This window comes from Pleurodeles waltl, chromosome 1_2, assembly GCF_031143425.1.
Source record: "Pleurodeles waltl isolate 20211129_DDA chromosome 1_2, aPleWal1.hap1.20221129, whole genome shotgun sequence".
NCBI lineage: Eukaryota > Metazoa > Chordata > Amphibia > Caudata > Salamandridae > Pleurodeles > Pleurodeles waltl.
In genome coordinates this window covers 989,205,303-989,225,808 of record NC_090437.1, presented here as the reverse complement: position 1 = coordinate 989,225,808, position 20,506 = coordinate 989,205,303, and the positions used below count along the sequence as shown (strand labels likewise).

At 47.5% G+C, this 20,506-nt stretch overlaps 1 protein-coding gene across 5 annotated transcripts in view; it reads left to right on the top strand.

Moving 5' to 3' along the window:
• Window positions 1-20,506, top strand: part of ATP10D (ATPase phospholipid transporting 10D (putative)) — a 614,572-nt gene that overhangs the window by 486,688 nt on the left and 107,378 nt on the right. For all 5 annotated transcript variants that reach the window (XM_069201689.1, XM_069201684.1, XM_069201678.1 and 2 more), the window contains exon 16: window positions 15,618-15,924. In XM_069201689.1, the coding sequence (XP_069057790.1) occupies window positions 15,618-15,924 (307 nt within the window). The remainder of the gene's footprint in view (window positions 1-15,617; window positions 15,925-20,506) is intronic.

Below are 20,506 nucleotides of genomic sequence, written 5' to 3'. Positions count from 1 at the left end.
CACACCCACGAACACAAGCCCTGAATACCTGCTTACCTGTTGGAGCCCTTTCACAACTCAATCCACAATCTCCATCATGAACTCTGGACACTCACAAGAACCCACAGACCTATGGCCCCACCACATCTTCAACCTCAGTAGCAAGACGAGTGGCTCAAGCTCAAGAAAGTCCTGAATGCCTCCACCACCACTGCCTCCTTCCCTGAAGACTGGAAACAAGCTAAAGTGAAGCCCCTCCTGAAGAAACCATCTGCTGATCAAGCAGATCCAAAGAACTACCAGCCTATATCCCTGCTCTCCTTTCCGATGAAGGTTTTCAAAAATTCAGTCAAAGACCTACTCACCAAACACTTTGAACACTGCAGCCTCCTGAACCCCTCTCAGTCTAGATTCCGAGCCAGCCACAGCACTGAGACAGCCCTGAACGCAGCCTCTGATGACACTATGGCCCCACCATACCGTGGTGAAACAGCAGTCCTCATACCACCTGGACCTGTCAACCGCCTTCGATACCATCTCCAGCCATATGTTGATTAACAGACTCCACCAAATTGGAATCCAGGGAGATATCCTCAAATGGTTCTTCTCATACCTCACCGGAAGTACCCAGAAAATCAATCTCCCCCCCATTCACCTTGGAACCCAAGTAGATTATCTGCTGTGTCCCACAAGGATCGTTCCTCAGATCCATCCTCTTCAACACTTACATGCCCCCGTCCCCCCCGGCCAACACCATCAGATCGCATGGGCTCAACATTTTTTCCTATGCCAATGACACCCAGCTCATTCTCTCGCTGTAAGGAGACCCCTCCAACACCACAACCAACTTCCACTGATGTATGGTGAACTGGTTCAAGGACAACTGTCTCAAGCGCAACACGAACAGGACGGAAGTCCTCATCTTTGGGAACACCACCAGGCCATGGAACAACACTTGGTGGCCTGCTGAACTCGGCCCTTCTCCCGCACTGACAGACTATACCTGGAACTTCAGCATCATCTCGGACAGCAAGTTATCTGTGCAGCAACAGGTAAACACAGTCTCGTCGTCCTGCTTCCACACCCTACTCATGCTTTGTTAGAGCTTCAGGTGGCTCCCAATTGACAACAGAAGGACTGTCATCCAAGCCCTTGTCACCAGCAAGCTGGACTACGGTAACAGCCTTTACATAGGAATCACTGCACACCTCTTGAAGAGACTACAGACAATACAAAACTCCACAGCAAGACTCATCCTTGACCTCCCCAGATGAACTCACATCACCTCAAGAAGCTACACTGGCTCCTGATCCAGAAGAGATGCCAGTCAGAGTGCTAACCTACGCATGCAAAGCCATGCACAATAAGTACAAGCATACATAAACAAAAAACAACCTTCCACCAACTGCCAGACATCTGTGATACGCCTCCCTTTTCCTCCCAGACACTCCCCCAGATCTGCTGATCCAATGGCGAAGGACATTCCATCTCTCACCTGGTGTGCCTGCCTGGAATGACCCTCTCCTGCACCTCAGGAACAGTGCATCGCTCTGGGAATTCAGAAAAGGACTTAAGATATGGCTGTTCAAATGAATGTGATTTGCCACGCTTAATAAATCCTGATTGATTGAACTTGTATTTTATGAGTGTGGGACTTCTGGCAGTAGCTAAAACAAAGGTTCACATTTGGGTCCTGTTGGACTTTTTTTGCTTATGCAGGGTCATCCCCCTCCTGCCTCCTATTCTTTCTGACCTGTTGCTGTTGGCTTTTGAAATCTGAGCACTTTACCACTGCTAACCATATGCTCTCTGTGTAAAATTGTATGTAATTGGTTTATCCATGATTGGCATATTTGATTTACTAGTATGTCCCTAGTAAAGTGCACTAGAGGTGCCAAGGCCTGTAAATCAAATGCTACTAGTGGGCCTGCAGCACTGTTGTGCCACCCACATAAGTAGCTCTGTAATCATGTCTCAGACCTGCCATTGCAGTGTCTGTGTGTGCAGTTGTAACTGTTGTAACTGTAAATTCGACTTGCCACTTGCCAGGCCCAACCCGTCCCTTTTCTTACATGTAAGGCACATGTAAGGCACCCCTAAGGTAGGCCCTAGGTAGCCTCAAGGGCAGGGTGCAGTGTATGGTTAAGGTAGGACATATAGTAATGTGTTTTATGTGTCCTGACAGTGAAATATTGCTAAATTCGTTTTTCACTGTTTCAAGACCTGTCCCTCTCATAGGTTAACATGGGGGCTACCTTTAAATCTGATTAAAGTGTAGATTCCCTTTGGGAGCGGATGGACATGTGGAGTTTGGGGTCTCTGAGGTCACAATTTAAAAATACATCTTTTAGTAAAGTTGATTTTGAGATTGTGCGTTTGAAAATGCCACTTTTAGAAAGTGAGCTTTTTCTTGCTTTTACCATTTCTGTGACTCTGCCTGTTTGTGGATTCCCTGTCTGGGTCAGTTTGACAGTTGGGCTGGTTGCACCTCACACTAGACAGTGACACAAAAGGAGCTGGGGTGTAGTCTGCAGTTCCTGATGAGCCATCTGTGCTAGGAGGAAGGTGAGGAGTGGTCACGTACACCTGAAAGGGCTGTGTCTGTCCTCATACAATGCAGTCTCCAACCCCCTGGTGAGTGTCTGGGGCCTGGCCTGGCCAAGGCAGGATTTCACATTCAAAAGAGACTTTCTTTGGAAGTAGGCCTACTTCAAAGGAGAAATTGGGTATAAGAAGGATACCCAAAACCACAGACTTTAGAACACTTCTGGAAACAAGAGGAACCTCTTCCTGGAGAAGAGCTGAAGTGCTGCCCTGCCTGTGACTGTGCTTTTTGGAGCTTTCCTGCAGTTTCTGCTTCTGCCAGAGTAAGTGGGCAAAGACTGGACTTTGTGTGCCTTCCATCTTGTGAAGAAATCTCCAAGGGCTTGATTTAGAGCTTGCCTCCTGTTTGAAGTCTAAGGGACAGCAAAGACTTCTCTCTGCCAGCACTTAGAGTCTCTGGAGAGACTCCTGCTCTGACAAGCATTGCCCTATCCAGTCCCTTGGCCCTTGAAAGCAAAGCAGGTGGAAATCAAGGAAATCGACTTCGGACCGACGCCGCTGCTGAATCCGGTGACGCCGCCTGCAACCAACTGCATGATCTTCGCTGGAACGCAAGGACCTTCGCAGGCCCAACGCCGCTGCATCCCCGCTGAATTCCGAGACTCCGTGGAAGTCGCCGCACCATGTCGTGACTGACGCCGCTCGAAGTGCGCGGATTCAATGTTTCACACAGACGCCGTGATCCCAGACTTCGCGCATCAACTTGTTTTCACTCTTTACCAAAGGTACTGTACTTGGGGGTCTGTGTGACTCCGTGTCCGGCACCGCTGGTGTCGGCGTGTTTGGAACGACTTCGTCATGACACCGTGTTAACACCTCATCAAAGAATTTTGTGTTTCTAAGCGCTATTTTTTAGTTTAATCTTTAAAAATTCAAAACTTGACTTGTGTATGTCGGATTTTTGTCGTTTTGGTCTTGTTTTGTTTAGATAAATATTTCCTATTTTTCTAAACTGGTGTTGTCATTTTGTAGTGTTTTTAGTAAGTTACTGTGTGTGTTGGTACAAATACTTTACACCTAGCATTCTGAAGTTAAGCCTACTGCTCTGCCAAGCTACCAAGGGGGTAAGCAGGGGTTAGCTGAGGGTGATTCTATTTTACCCTGACTAGAGTGAGGGTCCTTGCATGAACAGGGGGTAACCTGACTGTCAACCAAAGACCCCATTTCTAACAGGTCCATAATAGAAACTTGGGTAGCTGTAGAAACCCCCAAGACAGTTTGTCTCACCGGGTGGCACTGGCCTTGCCACCTTAGCTGCTTGTTCCCTTAATATGAATAAGTACAAGCAGCACATTTAGATAAATGGTGTTGAGGCCCAGGCCTACAGGGACACAGGTACCAGTATCACCATAGTCACTGAAAACCTAGTGTCACCTGCACAACACCTACTTGGTCAGAAGTATCAAGTCACTGATGTTAACAACTCCACTCAGTCCCTTCCCTTAGCTGTAGTATAACTTAGTTGGGGTGGAGTTACTGCCCCTAAGCAGGTGGTAGTCTCACCTAGCTTACCAGTAGATTGTCCCTTAGGAAATGACATAGAGGCCTCAGGTTGGGTCTAAGTAGAGTTTCTTACCCATGCATCCATGCTTGGTATTCCCAAAGAATTGTTTTCCTTATTCTCGAGAGATTAAAGAGCAAAAAAGGGAAGGAGCTCTGGAGCCTGAAATAATGGCACTCCTAAAAACACAGGCATGCATGATATCAAAGTATCGCCTGCCCACCCTACCACTAAGGACATCATTCCTCTGAGGGGGCGATACCACCCCTAGGGTGGGGCCTGTATCAAGGGAGTCAAAACTACCACAGCTGAACTCCCAGAGGTAAACGTGCCTCTCTGTGAGAAATCCAAGACAAAACAGCAGTCCTGTTTTAGACAATTTGGAGCAACACTCCTTAACTCCCAGAGAAACTTTACTGCAGCACCCCTGCACTACCTCTAAAACCATAGGACAGCAAACCTGTCCTTATGTAGAGCCCTTGGCAGAGCAACCCTGTCCTACTCCATCCCAGGAAGGACAGCAGCCCTGTTCTCCTTTAGAAACTTTGGGACAAACGTTTTGCCCTGCTCTAGCCTTGCTAAGACAGCACCCCTGTCTAGCATTACAACCCCTAGGACAGCAATCCTGTCCTTACATAGGCTCCAAGGGACAATCTTCCTGCCCTACTTTAAAACTTTTTCCACTTCTTAAAAATAGGGAGCCACAGGGTCCACAGTTTCACTTTACTTCAGGTAAAAGTAACCAAACAGGGTGGTTGACCTCCCCACAGGAAAGGAACCGCGTAGTGGATGATAAAGGGAGTAACCACTCTACTGTAGAGCTACTCTCCACTTATTACCACTTAGACAATAAAGTCTCAACTGGCCAAGGCTAGCCTTGTTGTCCTTCGTTGTGGGGGGAGGGTTGTGTAGGAAAGTAGCCTCTTTCTACCTTGGTTACCCCCACTTTGGCCTGTTTGTCAGTGTGTTTGTCTGTGTCTACTGGGATCCTGCTAACCAGGACACCAGTAGTTATGCTCTCTCCCCTAAATTTAGTTGTTGGTTACTGTTAAAGTATTTCACCCACAGTTATCATACTGGTGCCCCCTTATATGTCCCTAGTATATGGTACCTAGGTACCCAGGGCATTGGGGTTCCAGGGGATCCCTATGGGCTGCAGCATATATTATACCACCCATAGGGAGCTCAAGCAAAGGCTTCTGCAGGACTGCCATTGCTGCCTGCGTGAAAAGGTGCAAGCACCTTTTCACTGCCATTTTCACTGCACCAGGTAACTTATAAGTCACCCCTATAGCAGGCCCTCCAGCCCTGAGGGCAGGGTGCAAAGTACCTGTGTGTGAGGGCACCCTTGCATTAGCAGAGGTGCCCCCATGACCTCCAGGACCATTTTCTTGGACTTTGTGAGTGCGGGGATGCCATTTTACACATGTACTGGACATAGGTCACACTACCTATGTCCAGCTACATAATGGTAACTCCGAACATAGGCATGTTTGGTATCAAACATGTTGGAATCATATTCCAAGGCTTTTGCAAGCATTGGTTGAATGATTCCATGCACCTGGGGGCTCCTTAGAGGACCCCCAGTATTGCCATTTCAGCTTTCTGAGGTTTTCCAGGCAGCCCCAGCTGCTGCCACCTCACAGACAAGTTTCTGCCCTCCTGTTGCTTGAAAAGCTCGAGCCCAGGAAGACAGAACAAAGGGTTTCATTTGGGAGAGGAGTGTTACACCCTCTCCCTTTGGAAATCGGTTATACAGGCTTGGGAGGGACAGCCTCTCCAAGCCACTGGAAATGCTTTGAAGGGCACATTTGATGCCCTCCTTCCGTAAACCAGTCTACACCAGTTCAGGGACCACCAGTCCCTGCACTGGCGTGAAACTGGACAAAGGAAAGGGGAGTGACCACTCCTGTGTCCATCACCACACCAGGGGTGGTGCTCAGAGTTCCTGCAGGGAGGGCCCCTGGGTTTTGCCATCTTAGATTCAAGGTTGGCAGGTAACTCTGGGAGCATCTGAGTGGCCAGTGCCAGCAGGTGACGTTGTAGCCCTCCCCGATAGGTGCTTACCTGGTTAGGTGACCAACATCTCTTTCAGGGCTATTTAGAGTCTCTCCTTTGGGTGGTTCCTCAGATTCTGATTGCAAGACTCCGTCAGGAATCCTCTGCATCCTCCACTTCGACTTCTCACTGAAGAAACTGCATCTGGACCCTCCAGGAACTCTACAAGCTGCAACAAAGAAGCAAGACACATTTTCTGCAACATTGTATCTACAGCTAATGCCAGCAACTGCAACTGCTTCGCGGTCGTGCATCCTCTGGAGAGAGGCCGTCTTCAGCCTGCATCAGAAGAGCGAAGGAATCTCCCTTGGGGTGAAGAAGTCACTCCCCTGCTTCTGCAGACACCAACTGCAACGACGACCGACTGCGTGGATCCTCTCTCCTGCTGCGCTGCATGGATTCTGCATCATGGGTAGTGGACTGAAGTGGTCCTGATGGTCCTCTCTTCCAGCTGTCCCACCTTGGTGGAGGTAAGACCTTGCTTCCCCACGCAAGACAGTACCCCGTGCACCGTGTCTTTTGCAGCTTCCAGGCTTGTTGGGCTCTTTCCTCCAAGTCCTTTGTGCATCTTATAGCTCTATCCTGCGACGCACAGCTTCCTGAGTGGCTGTCCGGCGACGTGGGAGCCTTTGTCGTGGTGCTCGTGGGCCTCTTCTGCAACTTTCTTGTCCCCGGGCTGTGGGACTCCTGTGCGTGCTGCCTGGGCCTCCGTGGGCTCTCTGAGTTGCTGAGAGCCCCCTCTGAGTCCCCCTCCTGGGTAGAGTCCACCTGGTCCTGGACAGGAGCATTTGCTACTAACTGCAAGCTTTGCATGTGCCAAGGCTTGTTGGAGGACTCCGACAACGCAAAACTGACTGCAATCCCCCATCCTGCGTGGGTCATCACTTGCACCCTCCAGGAACCCGACTTCGTCTTGGGTGCATTACTGACTTTTCTTCATCACCGGTGATTCTCCTTTTGCACCTTCATCAAGGTTAGCAGGGGCTGCTGTTCTTCCTGGACTCTTCTGTGATTCTTGGACTTGGTCCCCTTCTTCCACAGGTCTTCTTGTCCAGGAATCCACTGTTGGTGTCTTGCAGTCTCTTCTGGGTTTTGCATAATTCTTCTCCTCGTTTCTGTGTGTGTTCTGGGAAAGTTACTGTGATTTACTCCTGCTTTCCTGGTCGCTGGGGTGGGTTCTGGTACTTCCCTTTAGGCTTTCCAAGTAGTCATAGCTCCCCTCTACACACTACACTTGCCTAGGTGGGAGACAGACTTTCGCATTCCACTTTTTTAGTATATAGTTCGTGCTCCCCCAGGCCCATTTTTAACTTTTGTGATTTTTACTAATTGCACTGTTTTCTAACAGTTTTTATGCCTATTTCTGCATACTAGTGTATATTATTTGTGTATTACCTACCTCCTAAGGGAGTATAGTCTCTATGGTATTTTTGGTATTTGTGTCACAAAAAATAAAGTACCTTTATTTTTGTAACACTGAGTATTTTCTTTCATGTTTGTGAGTACTGTGTGACTTCAGTGGTATTGCATGAGCTTTGCATGTGTCCTAGATAAGCCTTGGCTGCTCATCCACAGCTACCTCTAGAGAGCCTGGCTTGTAGACACTGCCTACACTAGACTAATAAGGGATAACTGGACCTGGTATAAGATATAAGTACCATATGTACCCACCACACACCAGGCCAGCCTCCTACAGCGCCCAACCGTGTCTATTTCTGACCAGCCACCATGCCGTCCATCCTCTGCATGGCCAGGGATGTGGGATCCATTTACCTTGTCGTCAGGGAGCCAGTGGTTTGACCAGTCAGCCCCCGCAGCTTCCTCCAAACATTCTTAGTCTGAATCCCCCTCACAGGTACCAGTCGGAGGCAAGATTTGCCATCACCTGCCCAGCTGACAGTCCTTCACGTCAGATAGGTGGGTTTTGCAGATAGTCCGAAGAAGCTACTCCATCCCCTTCGAGACTACCCCTCCATCCATGCCACCATCCTATGATCGGTTGTCGGAGGATCACTTGGCACTTCCCTAAGAGGACATTACAGCTCTTTTGACCAAGGGAGCCATAGAGAAGGTTCCTGGGCCAGAAGTAGGTTGTGGTTGCTATTCCGTCTACTTCCGGTTCCCAGAAAGGACAAGGGCCTATGCCTTAGCCTAGTCATTCAGTTCCTTAGTCTCTTCCTCTAAAAGGAGCAATTCAAAATGCTCACTCTGGCTCAGGTTCTATCTGCCCTCTGCCCTGGATGGTAGTGTTGAACTTGCAGGACGCTTATTTCCATAGTCCCTTCTTGCCTGCCCATAGACATTACTTGCGATTCACAGTAGGCCACGAGCACTTTCAGTTCACCGTGCTCCCCTTTGGCCTTTCCAGGGCCTCTCGGGTGTTCACCAATGTGATGGCGGTGGACGCATCACCTCTGCGCAGATCAGGGGTTTCAGTTTTCCCCTATCTCAACGACTGGCTATTGAGGACAGGCTTGTCCCCAGGGTATTGTCTCCCATCTCCAGACTATGACGGGCCTTCTGCAATCGCTGAGGTTCACTATAAATGTGCCAAAGACATACCTGACTCCCTCTCAGATGCTCCCTTTCATTATAACTGTTATGAACACAGTGCAGTTTCTGGCTTAACCTCCCGTGCGGAGAGTCCAGGATATTCAGACTGATACCGATGTTTCGCACTCTGTCCTTTATTTTGGTGAGAATGACTGAGGCTGCTGGGCCTCAAGGCCTCCTGCATCCTGCTAGTGACACATGCCAGATGGCATATGTGGGCTATGGAGTGGGATCTGAAGTTCCAGTGGGAGCAACATCTTGGGAATCCCTCCAACATGGTCCAGATCTCGGAGGGAACTACGCAAGATATGCAGTAGTGGTTAATGAACCACAATTGGGTCAGAGGCAGATCCCGCTCCTTTCCCCAACCAGATCTGACAGTAGTGACAGATGTGCCACTCCTGGGATGGGGCAGCCATCTGCGAGAGGTGGCGATTAGAGGCATCTGGTCTCTGGCAGACTCCAGACTCCACATCAGCCTGTGGAGGTCCATGTGATCCATCTGGCATTGAAAGCATTTCTTCCCTCTCTCAAAGGAAAGGTAGTGCAGGTGTTTATGGACAAAACCACTGCCATGTAGTACTGCAACATATAGGGTGGGGTGGGACCCTTTGTCAGGAGGCTCTGCGCCTCTGGACGTGGCTGGAACTACACGGGCATGTCCATAGTGGTTCAACATCTGGTGGGTTCTCTGACAACTAAAGCGGAAAAACTCAGCCAACAATGCTTAGCCAATCACGAGTGGCATCTCCATCTGGAGGTCGCGCAAGGCCTTTTTCAGCAGTAGGGAGAACCTTGGTTAGATCTGTCTGCCTCCACAGAGAACACTCAATATCAGCAGTTTTGCATGTTGGAGTTTCCAAGGCGGCAATCGCTCTGAATCACTTTTTGTCTCGAGTCGGACTCATGCATCTTGTACGTCTTTTCACCCATACCACTTCTGGCCAGAATTCTCAATAAGATCAAGAACGACCAGGACCAAGTAATCCTTGTGGCTCCGGACTGGGCACGGAGAGTATGGTATCCCAAGCTACTAAGCATGGCCATTAATCCTTCGATAAGACTGTCCCTTTGGGAGGATCTTCTGTCACAGCAGCAGGGGAGGGTTCTGCACCCAAACTGCCCACTCTCCGCCTTTTTGCTGGGAGTGTTGGCTGCAACAGTTAACAGCCTTTGACCTTCCTACAGAAGTCTGTAACGTAATCTTGGCAGACAGGCATCCCTCCACCAAAACAGTACATGCCTGTTTTTGGAAGAAATTTGTGGCATGGTGCACAGACAAGTCTGTTGACCCCCTTTCTGTCCCTTATTCTGAGGTTCCATTGTTTATCCTTTCTCTGGCCCAGGAGGGCTCTGCTATGGGCATTTTTAAAGGTTATTAGTCTGCTATTCCTGCTTTTTTAAGGCTGCCTGATCATTCTTGTTTACGTCTCCCATTGTACATAGGTTTCTTAAAGGTCTTACACATATGCTTCCTCCACCCCCATTCATTATGCCCCAATAGGATTTGAATTTGGTTCTGACGTTTCTGATGTGCGCTCTTTTTTTTTTTTTTTTTGTCTCTCCATAAGTGTCCCCTCAGGCTTCTCACTTTGAAAACAGCCTTCATTGTGACCATTATACCTTTCCTCAGGGTGAGTGAGCTCGAGGCATTGTCATCTATGCTGCCCTACCTTCCATCCACCCTGACAAAGTTGTGCTTTGCACTAGGGCTTCTTGTTTGCCAAAGGTGGTCACACCATTTCATGTAGACCATTCCATCACCTTGCCTACTACTTACATAACGCCACGTCCTTCTAAGGCAGAGGGAGAGACTCCACCGCCTGGACCCAAAAAGAGCCTTGGCTTTCTACCTTAATCGTACAACAGAGTTCCAGGTGGATGATCAACTCTGTGTCCTTTATGTGGGTGCGAAGAAAGGTTGGTCAGTGCAGAAGCGGACCATCTCCAAATTGGTAATTCTCTGCATCAAGATCTGCTACGCACTGACCAGAATGCAACCCCCTGAGAGTTTCCGTGCTCAGTCTACCAGAACTACAGCTGCAACCACTGCATTAGCACACGGAGTTCCAGTCCTTAACATCTGTGATGCCGCAACGTGGAAATCTCTGCATACATTAATTTAATAAGCACTACTGCCTGGACAGTAAGGTCCGTAAAGACTGGCACTTTGCCTGTTTGGTCCTGCAGGCCTTTTTAGTATGATCTTAGTTTGCAGCCCCTCCACTGGATCTTGGGTATCTATTCTAAGGTAAGGAATCTGCACCTAGAAGTCACTATCAGATGAACAAGTTACTTACGTTTGGAAACGCCTTATCTGGTAGATACAGTATCTAGTTGCAGATTCCATACTGACCCACCCATCCTTCCTGCTCTGTGAACTGATTTTTAGGGGAAGGGACTCTCTTTTAGGGCCTTAGTTTTGGCACACCAGTGGTCAGTGTTCTTCATGGCTCTGTGCTTTTGGTGTGGAAAGTCGTGAAAAGGAACTGGCATCCGCTCACCAGGGTGGCGCTTATATAGGACCCGTTACATAATTTCCAATGTGGACTATGGCAAGGACAGACGCAAAGCCAATTGACACCACCAAACAGCCTACAGGGGTAATGTTCAAGAAAAATCTCCGGATCCAGACTGACTCCTGGGAGTAATTCGAAGGTAAGGACTCTGCAACTAGATATTGTCTTCACCAAATAAGGCGTTACTGAAGGTAAGTAACTTGTTCGCCAGGCACTGTTTTCCGAGGGCGCTTGTTCACTTTTCTTTCTCTGGCTTCAAAGTGAGAGGATTTATGTGACAATCTTGCTGGATATTGGGAGTAGGAAAGAGTTTTTTTCTAGCACACAACAACATTTGAATGAACTGTGTAAGTATTTCATAATATATCAGAATTAGGAACACAAATGATTTACATTGTTTTGTTATTTCTTAAGTTTGTTGGAAACAAATACTTTATTATGATGCTAATAAATCATTACACTAGGTCAGTGGCTCCCAACCTGTGGTCCAGGGACCCTGGAGGTCTGAGACGTCTCCTCAGGGGGTCCGCAACTGCTTAGAAATTCGAATAATATTAATAGGTTAGGGCCCCAGCTTTTAGTAATGACTCACTGTGGAGGACGGAGGGGGGTCCACGGTTTCCAATAATGATTCAGTGGGGGTCCCCAGGGTCCAGTAATGATAAAGTGGGGGTCCGCAGCAGTCAAAATGTTGGGAACCATTGCGCCAGGTGATGCAGTTTCCACACATTTTCGTTTGTGCACTGTATAGTTTATTAGTAAAACTGTATGTCTGTGCAACTGTAATGCTCATATCAATTGAAAATGTGTTGACTGTAATGGCTGGGCGCTACCATACAATTCATACTCCATTGCATGCCACTCCACTGCACTCTGCTGTGCACCACTCCACTTTACACCACTCAGTGCATTCTGTACCACTCCTCTCTACGCCACTGCACTTAATGCCATTTCACCCTATGCCTCTCTACTCTACCCTGTATCACTATACTTCATGTCAATGACTCTTCGCCACTCTGTTCTACAACACTGCACTCTTCACCACTGCACTCTATTCTAGACCACACCAAGCTACTCCTCGCAATAAACACCACTGTACTCTATGCCACTTTGCACCACTGCACTCAATACCAATATGCTAATTCACTTACCTCTGTATTACTCAACTCTATTCCCCTCCACTCTGTGCCAGTCTACTGTACGCCACTCTAATCTACTCTGCACCATTGCACTGTCACTGCACCCTACACCACTTTATGCCATTACAATCTGTGCCCCTCAGCGCAGCCGCACTTTACCCTGCACCACTCCATGCCACTTCACTTTACTCTGAAACAATCTACTCTATGCTACTGCACTCTATGCCACTCTACTCTGCACCTTTCCACTCTGTGCCCCTCTACTCTCAAATACTGCCCTGTACACCAATGCACTCTACTCAGCTGCACTGTAATGATGCAATGTAGGAAACTTTCTAAAGCGTACGGCTACTCGAGTGCCCGTGCTATACGGTGTAGTCAGAGGAAAACAGAAGGCAATGACAATTATTGCGAGAAAAGCCAAGTCTTGAGTTTTTTCTTAAATTGTGCTTCGTCATTTATCGGTCACACGTTCAAAGGGAGATTGTTCCACTCAACCGGGCCTAGAAAAGAGGAAGAATGCCCTCCTGGTTTACGCAGGTGAACTCTTGGAATTCTGGCCATATGAGTATCGGAGAAATGTCTTATTGGGTTGTAATAGGCAATCCTGGAAGATAAATATTTAGGTCCAGAATGATAGAGTGCTTTGTGTATTAGTAGAGAGGACTAGAAAAAAAATCTGTTTTTCCACAGGGGCCCAATGCAGCTTATGCAAGTGCATAGTGATGTGCTCTTGTCTAGGAACACCAAGATCCAGCCTGGCTGCTGTGTTTTTGACAGTTTGAAGTCTTCTCAGCAGGTACTTTGGCATACCCACATATAGTGCATTGGCATAGTCCAACTTGGACATAATCAACACCAGTACCCCTGTAATCCCAGTTGAAATGGAAAGGAAATGCATATTTTTTTAGTTTGTGCTGCCATGAGTAAGATGCCAAAACACATGGCTACTACCGAGATACTTTGGTTATGGAAAGACATTTTGGGCCTGAGTTAGATAATCAGGTCACTCTGTCAACAATGGTGATGGATATCCCGTACGCCGAAATCTAAATTCCATAAGGAATAATGGGATTTAGATTTCGGCAGATGGGATATTCGTCATCGTTGTGACTGAGTAACCCATCTGCCAATATCTAAATCGGGCACTTTATTATCAAATTTAATCCCCAGGTTTTTTTATGGAGTCAACTTGGATATCCTGTGGAGATACCTTATAAGGCCAGTGGACATTAAGATTAGGAGCAACATTTTTGTCCACAATTGAGCACCTTGGTCTTTTCAGTGTTACACTTCAATTAGTTAAGGGTCATCCACTTAAAAACTGCCAAAAGACAGGGCTGAGTGGCATCCTGTTCAATGAGTAACCCTTTACTGAAGATTAAAAAAATGTGGGTGTTATCCACGTAAGGAATAGCATTAGTCCCAAAAGATTCCGCCTCCTTAGCAAGGGGGTTCATATTGATGTTAAACATTGTGGGGCTAAGTACTGAACCATGAGGACTCCCCACTAAAACCCTACGTCATGCAGATGAGTAAGGAGGTAGCCATAGTTCTTGACTCCTGTCCTCAAGAAAGGACTTCAAGCATGTCCAGGCATTCCCTGATGCCGCCATGGCAGTGACCTATTTGCCACTGCAGTCTACTCGGCCTCACTGTACTCTACGCAACTGCTCTCTATGCCGCTCCACTGCACTCTGACACTCTACAACACTGCACTCTCCGCCACTGAAGTCCTCACCACTCTACTCCATGCCATTGCATTCAACACCACTGCACTCTATGCCACTGCACTGTACCGCACTATGCTCTGCTTTGCATCACTCTACTGTGCATCACTCTCTGCCACTGCACTGTTACTCTACTCTACACTCTATGCCACTGCACTCTGCCGCTCGAATCTACTCTGCACCACTGCCCTCTGCATCACTCAACTCTACCCCCTCACTCTGCGCCACTGCACTCTGCACTACGCCACTGCACTCTATGCCACTCATCTATTCTCTACACTCTATGCCACATGAATCTACTCTGCGCCAGTGCCCTCTGCATCACTCAACTCTTCCACTTTCACTCTACACCACTGCACGCTGCTTCTCGTCTATTCTGTGCACTCCACTTGAATCTACTCTGCGTCACTGCCAACTGCATCACTCAACTGTACCAACTTCACTCTGCGCCACTGCACTCTGCACTACTCTACGCCACTGCACTATGCCGCTCGTTTATTCTCTGCACTCTATGCCACTGCACCTTGTCACTCAGCTCTACTCTGCACCACTCCACTTTGTGTCACTGCATTTTACAACGTTGCACTCAATGCCACTATACTCTGCAACACTTTACGCCAGTTCACTTTATACCAGTCCACTCTACTCCATGCTACTCCAATTTATGCAACTCTACATGACTCCACACTGCTGCTCCAATACTCAACACTCTCTCGCCACTCCACTGTACAACAATCTGCTTTACTTCTGCTTTACTTTTCACCATTCCACTCTTCGACACTCCACACAACGCTTCTCTATGCCACTAACATCTATCCATCCCGAACGGCAGCCACACTGGTGTACAACGTGGACAAAACACATCTGCAACGCAAATAACTCTTGCTTAGGCGAGACCTATTGGCTTTGCCAGTGCTTGTTATGTTTAATGTATTTTACTCTGTTTTTCTAACTTGGTTTTACATTTTTCTTTTTCATGTTTTTACTTTATTACTATTTTGGTACTGCATAAATATTTTACACATTGCCCTAGTTGAAGCCTGTCTGCTCTCTGCCATCGCTATCGGGATTGAGCTCATGGTAATTCAGTGACTTTTGGGCTCACGCTGACAAGTTAGTGTTGTAATTCCTTGAGGTGGGCGACCACCAACTCCAAATAATAATCAAATTTCATAAAGTATCCATCAGATATCTTGCATTATAATAAAGTCAGGATATGCATAATTAATGTTTAATTCTTTTCCATGTTTATTTAATGTGCATTTCACTTTAAATGACAATAAAATGTGTACATAATACATATGTTAGATAATGCAATTATGCCTCTTAATTAAAAGCCCTATGCTTTAATAGTTTATTGATTATATAAAGATAGTCAAGATACACCTGTCCAGATAATTGTGAACTAATTCAATCGTTCTTTGAATCTTTCTTGTATGTTTGCTATTTAAGATGCTGTGGTTAATATTGCAATGCCACATCTTCATAAATTATCTAACTGTACTCTCTTTTCTTGCCTATCCACCTTTCATAGAATACTTGTGAAGTATTGATGGATAGCATCACGGAAGAAATCGAAAAAAATGTTCCTCTCAAGGGCCTCAATCCAAAACCTTTGAGTCTGTACCAGGCTTCCTCAGCTCTAGCTCCAGAAATGCACATTGGTTTGGTAATTGATGGGAAGACACTGGAATTTGCATTGCACGAGAGTCTGCAAAGTAAATTCCTGCAGCTCACCAACCATTGCCGAGCTGTCATCGTTTGTAGAGCGACACCACTGCAGAAGAGTGAAGTGGTCAAATTGGTGCGAAACAAGTTAAAGGTCATGACTTTAGCCATTGGTAAGTCCTGCTGTAATCCTCAAGTGTTTGATTGCCTTATGCACAACACCAATAATATTACTTTAAAAAAAATCACCATTACTATTTTGGAATTGAGTCATATTGTCAAATAATGTAATTCCTACAATTGTTAAATGCTATATAGTTCCTCTCGTGTGCTACAGGAGGAAAGTTGTAAAGTATAACGTTAGGTTTTTCTTAATTAAAATGAAAATGAACAATAATAGACCTTGGTTGCACATTTAACCCTCAGAGAGCTTGTTGTTCAGAGACGCTTTTAAGCTGGTGGTGGAAGGGTAAGTGAATAGAGCCTTTTCAAAGATGCAGAAGTAGAGCATTCCACGTTTATTTTTATAAAGCGCTATCATACATCGTCCGAAGTCATCTTACTGCCAATGAAGGAATCCTAGAACAGTAAATCACCCCAGAGAAATAGGCAGCCCGCAGCTCCTGCTGTTTAAAAAATACATTTTGGTGCCGGTGACATAAGGATAAATGAATAGATAGATTTCTTGCAGTCGCAGAGCATGTCAAGCTTTGAGTGCCTAAAACTAAGAAAGCTTTTCTGCCCCTCCTATAAAGCGAAAACGTGTGTAATAAAACTTAGAATTGCAGGAGAGGTTCGAAGAAGAATGCTGCACACTGCTTCTTCATGTTGAACAGTCATATGCGACCTTAAATTCTTTAGAGAGCGCAGGAGGCTTTCATCTTTTTCTGATGCTTGTCCAACACAGAGTGATTTGTTTCTCATTCCAAAGATCAAGCTGACTGCCGCATTGTAGGAGGCTGGACTGGCTTGTAGTGAGTACCAAGGGGTACTTGCACCTTGCACCAGGCCCAGTTATCCCTTATTAGTGTATAGGGTGTCTAGCAGCTTAGGCTGATAGATAATGGTAGCTTAGCAAAGCAGCTCAGGCTGAACTAGGAGACGTGTGAAGCTACTACAGTACCACTTAGTGTCATATGCACAATATCATAAGAAAACACAATACACAGTTATACTAAAAATAAAGGTACTTTATTTTTATGACAATATGCCAAAGTATCTTAGAGTGTACCCTCAGTGAGAGGATAGGAAATATACACAAGATATATATACACAATAGCAAAAATATGCAGTATAGTCTTAGAAAACAGTGCAAACAATGTATAGTTACAATAGGATGCAATGGGGAAACATAGGGATAGGGGCAACACAAACCATATACTCCAGAAGCGGAATGCGAACCACGAATGGACCCCAAACCTATGTGACCTTGTAGAGGGTCGCTGGGACTATTAGAAAATAGTGAGAGTTAGCAAAATAACCCTCCCCAAGACCCTGAAAAGTGAGTGCAAAGTGCACCAAAGTTCCCCTAAGGACAAAATAGTCGTGTTAGAGGGAGAATGCAAGGAAAACACAAATCAGCAATGCAACAACGATGGATTCCTGTCTGAGGGTACCTGTGGAACAAGGGGACCAAGTCCAAAAGTCACAAGCAGCTCGGAGATGGGCAGATGCCCAAGAAATGCCAGCGGTTGGTGCAAAGAAGCTCTTACTAGGCTGAAGAACTGTGAATACTGCAGGAACGACAAGGGCTAGAGACTTCCCCTTTGGAGGATGGATCCCCCACGCCTTGGAGAGTCGTGCAGAAGTGTTTTCCCGCCGAATGGACGCCAACAAGCCTTGCTACACGCAAATCGTGCGTTTGGCGTTTTTGGACGCTGCTGGGGCCCAGGAGGGACCAGAAGGTCGCAAATTGGACCTGCAGAGAGAGGGGACGTCGAGCAAGACAAGGAGCCCTCACTGAAGCAGGTAGCACCCGGAGAAGTGCCAGAAACAGGCACTACGAGGATGCGTGAAACGGTGCTCGCCGAAGTTGCACAAAGGAGTCCCACGTCGCCGGAGACCAACTTAGAAAGTCGTGCAATGCAGGTTAGAGTGCCGTGGACCCCGGCTTGGCTGTGCACGAAGGATTTCCGCCGGAAGTGCACAGGGGCCGGAGAAGCTTGCAAAGTCGCGGTTCCCAGCAATGCAGCCCAGCGAGGTGAGGCAAGGACTTACCTCCACCAAACTTGGGCTGAAGAGTCACTGGACTGTGGGGGTCACTTGGACGGTGTCGCTGGATTCGAGGGACCTCGCTCGTCGTGCTGAGAGGAGACCCAAGGGACCGGAGATGCAGCTTTTTGGTGCCTGCGGTTGCAGGGGGAAGATTCCGTCGACCCACGGGAGATTTCTTCGGAGCTTCTGGTGCAGAGAGGAGGCAGGCTACCCCCACAGCATGCACAAGCAGGAAAACAGTCGAGAAGGCGGCAGGATCAGCGTTACAGAGTTGCAGTAGTCGTCTTTGCTACTATGTTGCAGGTTTGCAGGCTTCCAGCGCGGTCAGCGGTCGATTCCTTATCAGAAGGTGAAGAGGGAGATGCAGAGGAACTCGGCTGAGCTCATGCATTCGTTATCTAAAGTTTCCCCAGAGACAGAGACCCTAAATAGCCAGAAAAGAGGGTTTGGCTACCTAGGAGAGAGGAAAGGCTACTAACACCTGAAGGAGCCTATCAGCAGGAGTCTCTGACGTCACCTGGTGGCACTGGCCACTCAGAGCAGTCCAGTGTGCCAGCAGCACCTCTGTTTCCAAGATGGCAGAGGTCTGGAGCACACTGGAGGAGCTCTGGACACCTCCCAGGGGAGGTGCAGGTCAGGGGAGTGGTCACTCCCCTTTCCTTTGTCCAGTTTCGCGCCAGAGCAGGGGCTAAGGGGTCCCTGAACCGGTGTAGACTGGCTTATGCAGAATTGGGCACATCTGTGCCCAACAAAGCATTTCCAGAGGCTGGGGGAGGCTACTCCTCCCCTGCCTTCACACCATTTTCCAAAGGGAGAGGGTGTCACACCCTCTCTCAGAGGAAGTTCTTTGTTCTGCCATCCTGGGCCAGGCCTGGCTGGACCCCAGGAGGGCAGCTGCCTGTCTGAGGGGTTGGCAGCAGCAGCAGCTGCAGTGAAACCCCAGGAAGGGCAGTCTGGCAGTACCAGGGTCTGTGCTACAGACCACTGGGATCATGGAATTGTACCAACAATGCCAGGATGGCATAGAGGGGGCAATTCCATGATCATAGACATGTTACATGGCCATATTCGGAGTTACCATGGTGAAGCTACATATAGGTAGTGACCTATATGTAGTGCACGCGTATAATGGTGTCCCCGCACTCACAAAGTTCAGTGAATTGGCTCTGAACAATGTGGGGGCACCTTGGCTAGTGCCAGGGTGCCCTCACACTAAGTAACTTTGCACCTAACCTTTACCAGGTAAAGGTTAGACATATAGGTGACTTATAAGTTACTTAAGTGCAGTGTAAAATGGCTGTGAAATAACGTGGACGTTATTTCACTCAGGCTGCAGTGGCAGGCCTGTGTAAGAATTGTCAGAGCTCCCTATGGGTGGCAAAAGAAATGCTGCAGCCCATAGGGATCTCCTGGAACCCCAATACCCTGGGTACCTCAGTACCATATACTAGGGAATTATAAGGGTGTTCCAGTAAGCCAATGTAAATTGGTAAAAATGGTCACTAGCCTGTCAGTGACAATTTGAAAGTAATGAGAGAGCATAACCACTGAGGTTCTGGTTAGCAGAGCCTCAGTGAGACAGTTAGGCACCACACAGGGAACATATACATGCACACCTATGAGCACTGGGGCCCTGTGTGACAGGGTCCCAGTGACACATACATATAGGCCACAAACCTATGAGCACTGGGGTCCTGACCAGCAGGATCCCAGTGACACATAACAACCATACTGAAAACATGGTGTTTTCACTATGAGCACTGAGGCCTGGCTATCAGGATCCCAGTGAGACAGTGAAAACAGTGACAAAACACCCTGACATACACTCACAAACAGGCCAAAAGTGGGGGTAACAAGGCTAGAAAGAGGCTACCTTCTCACACAACCCCCCCCCAAACGAAGGACAATAAGGCTAACCTTGGCCAGTTGAGACTTTATTGTCTAAGTGGTGATAAGTAGAGAGTAGCTCTGCAATAGACTGGTTACTCCCTTTATCATCCACTATATGGTTACTTCCCTGTGGGGATGTAAACCACCCTGTTTGAAGTTTTTTAGCTAAGCAACAATGTGAAGATGTATTTTCAGAGTTTCTATCAGTAAGTTTTAGTTTAGAGCAGTGGGAATTGTCCACTGAACCTATTTGTAGTGATGGAAATGCCAGACAGGGATGCTGTCTCAGAAAAGCCATAGCTGGGCAAAAACTTTGTCCATCTGGCTGGAAGAGAGAACAGGGATGCTGTTTCTCTTGAGTTGGAGCAGGGCAGGGATGCTGTCCTATGAGCTCCACACTAGGGCAGGGATGCTGTCCTAAGTGTTGTGAGGTAGTGCAGGGTTTCTGCACTAAAGTTTCTCTGGGAGGGTTGGAGGGATGCTCCATGTTAACTAAACTGGTGCTGTTTTTCTCACCAATGTTAGTTATCCCACAGAGAGGTACTTCCACCTCAGGGAGTCCAGCTTTGCCAGCTGATGATTCCCTTGGAACAGGTGCCACCCCAGGAGAGGTTTCTCCCACCACAGGAATAGTATCCTGAATGGTAGGGT